The sequence below is a fragment of the Plutella xylostella genome, chromosome 26, assembly GCF_932276165.1.
Source record: "Plutella xylostella chromosome 26, ilPluXylo3.1, whole genome shotgun sequence".
In the NCBI taxonomy this organism is placed as follows: Eukaryota; Metazoa; Arthropoda; class Insecta; order Lepidoptera; family Plutellidae; genus Plutella; species Plutella xylostella.
In genome coordinates this window covers 5635300-5640422 of record NC_064006.1, presented here as the reverse complement: position 1 = coordinate 5640422, position 5123 = coordinate 5635300, and the positions used below count along the sequence as shown (strand labels likewise).

The window sequence follows — 5123 nt, the reverse complement described above, 5'->3', positions numbered from 1 at the left end:
GAATTCGTAGACAAGATAGACTTTTATAGGGGGTTATTTTGTCTATGGCTAGAGTCCATACACAGTCGGATCCATCGTGTGATAACAGAGTGTATTGTGTTTGCCCATAGACTATATTATGACAGCTGTAATGAAATAGCAAAACCGATAGTTACCGTCACACATCACTAATAAACTATTAAAATAATTGTCTATGCTCAATCGCTCACTTTTTGTTTGTCAACATGGTTATTTCACGCCGGATTATACCGCAATTTCTAATCATAATACGTATTTAATATGGATGAGGATGAAGATATGGATAGTTGCAGTAGCAGTGATGAAGAGAGTGATTTACAAAGTATAGAATTAATAAATTCAATCCTAGAAAAGGATCGAGCATCAACATGCGATACTTCCTCGCAATGCTCAGGATCGTCCACGCGCACAACGTCCCTAGGTTCAGCCTCCAATGTCTCACGAATAGAAATAGCTTTGGCCTTAAACAGATTGCACGAAGAAAAACTGAAACGTTTGGAGAACATCCTTGTTGAGCGTTTGCACTCGTGTCGGGAGAAGCTGAGCGAAGTCCAGGGTCTGGTGGCGCCCGCGGAAGGCAGACACAATAATGGCAGGAGTGGAGAACAGATCGTCATCATCCACTGCGGGAGACCGTACTTCAAAGACCAAAACTTCTTCCCGGCACCTGAAAACAGCGATACTATCCTCATGAGGAAGTCGTCCATATTTGATGTGGCCCATGCTTCCTCAGTCCCAGGTTGGACAGTAAAAGATAAAAGAAACTTCATAGCGGAACTGCTGAATCAAACAAAAATCATGAAAAAGAAAGAACTCCATTCTCTCATAGCCAAACACAATAGGGAGCTGGCTGCAGGAACGGTATCAAAAAAAGCAATCAAAGCTCATGAAGCTAAAATGAAAGAAGCCCATAAAGTAATTGAGAACATTGATAAGAAAACCCTGGCTGAGATAGCACTTCCTATAAACGAGGAGTATGATTGGGAGTTGATTTCCGCCAACATTGGAGGCCGGCACACTCCGCAGGAGTACAAGGCGCTGTGGAAACTATTCCTGCACCCCTCCATCAACAAAAGCAGCTGGAGCAAGACTGAACACCTCAAACTGAAGAAAATAGCCGCAGCTCACAACCTACAGAGCTGGGATGCTATTGCTAAGGAACTCAATACCGGCAGATCTGGCTACCAGTGCTTCGTGTACTACAAGACTAACATGAATGACAGTTCAGTCGGCAAGAAGTGGACTCCTGATGAAGAGGAGTACCTACAAAGACTGGTAGACTATTATAGACTAGATAATTACATACCATGGTCTAAAATAGCACCAAAAATGCCAAACAGAACCAAATTGCAGATTTATAACAAATACATGAGAACTCACGAGAAAAGAGGAAGGTTTCTACCTGAAGAGGACTCTGTACTGCTGACATGTGTAGATAAATATGGACTCGACTTCAAAAAGATCTCTCATTTTGTGAATGGCCGCACCATGCAGCAGCTCAGAAATAGATACTTTATTCTGCAGAAATGCAACAGAATGACAGCAGTCTGGACTATAGAGGAAGATAAGAAACTCCTGCAGTTTATGGGTAACAAAGAATCTGGACTCAACTATGCTGAATTAGTTAAACATTTTCCTGGAAAAGATCGAACAAATATACGGTCCCGGTACATGACACTAGTTAAATGGATGGAGACAAATCCTAAAAAGGATATTGCTAATGCTCCACGTAGAGGAGCAAGAAGGCTAGCCCACGGAAAAGCTGCTCCAGACTTGTCCCATGCAATCAAAAAGCTCAAGATGCGTATGGAGACAGAGTTCCAGTCAAGTTGCAAAGGTAAAAGAGTCACTGAGAAATCCTCAGAAGAAGCTATTGAAGATGCTATAGTATTGGCCTTAGTAAACGAAAACTACCAAGCACAAGAACATCAACCAGAGTGTGCTGTTGTAGAGGCACCGTCCAATAATCTTAATTCTACAAACTTGAAAAAAATTCTGCTGCTTCTTAATGCTAGACTTGACAAAGAGGCATTTATGAAGCAGCCCAATTTAGTAAAGAAATATCCAGCTCTATTGGATTCGGAAAAGGAGGTGTCCCTGATGAAAGTTCGTTCATATTCCAAGGACATAACCACCTCACCTAATGTAGTACAGGAGGAGCCCAGCACGCCTGACATTTGGGGAACGGTAACAAGAGACCAAGGACATTATGTCCTGCCACCCAATTTACCGACCATACTTGGTTGCAAACGTCTTATGGCGTACGTGAATGATAACTTGATAGAAGGAAAAGGTGAGAAGAGGGTTCCACTGTACAGAAATCCATTCATCAAGGATCAGTGGCAGATATTTGTGGATCGGTTCCAGGCTGTGTTTATGTGGCCAATGCTGCTAAGCAATCAGCATCCTCAGTTTTCAGATTCAAATCGCCAAACTTTAAGTTCTGTTTACAAACCTAGTATGAATTACTGTGATGATGGAGGGATCTCATCATCAGAAAGTAGAAGGAAAAAAAGAAAGGAAAATAAAAAATAAATACTTGGCAAAGGCCATGTTCAGTTGTACCATGTAACTAAATGATTATGTAATTCAATTAATAATTAAACATTGTTACTTACACAACAACCATTTTATTGTTTTAAACCATTTTAAATAACAGTAAATAAAATAATAGTTTTGAAATACATAAGTATTTTGTGGATTTAAACATTACGAATCTTTTGATCATATAAAAACCCTAAACTAATGAAATATTGTAAAATTTTCAGTGTATAAAAATTATTAACTATAGTAACACCTAATGTTAAAAGCAATCTGGGGCAATTTGTATCTACAACCAATACGCTGAATACTATAAAAAGTTGTTTACTTAAAATTATATAAAAACTTATACTTAATTTCCTGAAAATATTGCAGGTATATGACAGAAATAAGCATACAAATATACCTAAAAGTAAATATTACATCAAAATGCACTTTATAAGTAGGCTTGAATATGTATATACCAGCCAAACATAATAAAATTATGTAAGAATATTACTACATCTAAGGTAGCATTAGAAATACTTATTTCTAGTCTTATTTGGCCATATCCTGCTCCAGCTGCTCCAGGAATCCCTTGGAGCACCTCACAGACTGCTGGTAACATTTCTCAAACCCTTCAGAGTCACTGTCCTGCAAAACACAAATTACATGCATTTTATAACAATACTAGACCAGGTAAATGAAGTGCTATTACAATACTGGATGTTTTTCTTTTTACATATTTACCTGAACAAGGTAAGTTTTTTTTGCAGGAACATTCTCACATTACTTTCATAATTATGGACTAATTTTTGTCAAAATTAGCATGATAAACCTTTATAAATAATTTGAATAAAGACAAAATGAAATCTCACATAGTATGGATCACGGATGATCCTGTCTCCCTGAGGGTCGAAGTCTCCGAACATCAGCAGCTTAGCCTTGCTGCCGCGAGGAGCTTTCCTCTCTAGGTCTTGCATGTTCTCTTCATCCATGCCAAATATGTAATCATAATAATTGAAATCTTCAAATATTATCTGAAAACATGGAAATAAGTATCATGTGTATATTCATTCAATCAAGTTTGTGTTAGTGCTGAAACATACTGTTTGTAATAACAAATAAATGGATATAAAATACCTACATAAACATAATCAGTTAACTTGTGATGAATAGATTTATAAAGACAAACCCATTGTGTGAGCACTATCTATTAGACAGATCATTGTCACAAACAAAAGAAGCTTTTAGGGTCGTGGCTATAAATAGATTAGTATTAAAGGATATCGATCGTCACCTGTCTGGCGGTGTTATTGTACGGGACATCGTGTTTCTTCATGACATCCAGCGCTCTCCAGTCCGGGGGATTCCCCACGTGCCAGCCCCCGATGGCCGCGCTGTCTATCTCCCACTGGTTACCGATTTTCATGTCGTTCACGGTCTTCTGGAATACACCTTCAGCTATCGGTGACCTACAGATGTTACCTAGAAAAACATGGATAACGTAAACGCCGGATAGTTACGAAGAAATAAAGTGAATGTATGCGTTAAGGGTGAGTGTTACCAAGGCATATAAAAAGCGCTTTCTTTTTCTGATTTCCAGATGCCATTGTTTATAAATATTTATTGGATTTTCACAATAAAGTTAATTTTCACAAAGAAAATACAACCGCTCCGCCACCAACCAAAAATTTGACTGAACGGTGACAGTGACAGTTTCCTTTGACTTATCTTGATTTGACAGTTTACAAACATACTCAGTGCGCAATAGCTTAGAATAAGTACGTCTTATGCTGGTACTTCACTTGGCTATTCGATTTTGTGATTGGTTGCTGTATTAGGTAAATTCGGCAATAATTTTGCCAAATATACTGACCAGACATAGCAGTTTTCATCATCATCATTATCATCTCAGCCATAGGACCGCCACGCCGCACGCCATAGACCTTTCCCAATAATTTTCACCTTGTCCGATCGGAGGTGGCCCACATCCAGTGCTTCCCCACGGACTTTTTTTTTTTTGTTTATTGTTCATTTATTTATAATATTTCTTAATAATATATACAGTGCTCTTGACTAGATCGTGCGTCTATCTCGCAGGGTGGCCGCCCAACGCTGTGCTGGACGGTACGTGGTTTCCACTCGAGAACTCTTCTGCTCCACCATCAGTCCTGCGAGCAATGTGTCCGGCCCACTGCCACTTCAGCTTACTTACTCGCTTAGCTCTTGATTATGATGATAAAGATTAAATTAAACATTTTATGAACTTTTAAACTTTGTATATTGAATTTACTTTACAGTCGTATATAAGAGAGTCGTATTAAGTGTACGTCTTGCTTGCGCGGTGGCTCTGATCGGTTCTGCCGGTGCTTGTCGGTGAGTGGCGGGCCGCGGGCGGCGGGCCCTCCCGCGCTCCGCACTCGCACCTTTGGTCAGCTACAGGGTGTTGCCGTCGGCGTTAACATTCTGCCCCCCTTGAAAGGAGCTGGTAGAGGTCTCTTTCAATGTCTCTTTGCTGTCTCTTTGGCATCTTCGTCATCTGCAGTCACAGGTAAGGGACATACTCTGTTTAGGGCTCTCCG

The 5123-nt window shown here is 39.7% G+C and overlaps 2 protein-coding genes across 2 annotated transcripts; one reads left to right on the top strand and one right to left on the bottom strand.

Moving 5' to 3' along the window:
- Nucleotides 1-201: 201 nt before the first annotated feature.
- LOC105392668 (snRNA-activating protein complex subunit 4) lies at nt 202-2637 on the top strand. Its single transcript, XM_011564333.3, has one exon. The coding sequence runs from the start codon at nt 280-282 to the stop codon at nt 2551-2553; it is 2274 nt and encodes a 757-aa protein (XP_011562635.3). The 5' UTR covers nt 202-279; the 3' UTR covers nt 2554-2637.
- Nucleotides 2638-2915: 278 nt separating this feature from the next.
- On the bottom strand, nt 2916-4262 carry LOC105392669 (low molecular weight phosphotyrosine protein phosphatase). Its single transcript, XM_011564334.3, has 4 exons — nt 4106-4262; nt 3839-4026; nt 3417-3578; nt 2916-3192 (listed from the first exon to the last, which is right to left on the bottom strand). The coding sequence occupies exons 1-4, from the start codon at nt 4149-4151 to the stop codon at nt 3097-3099; spliced, it is 492 nt and encodes a 163-aa protein (XP_011562636.1). The 5' UTR covers nt 4152-4262; the 3' UTR covers nt 2916-3096.
- Between the last annotated feature and the right edge of the window lie 861 nt (nt 4263-5123).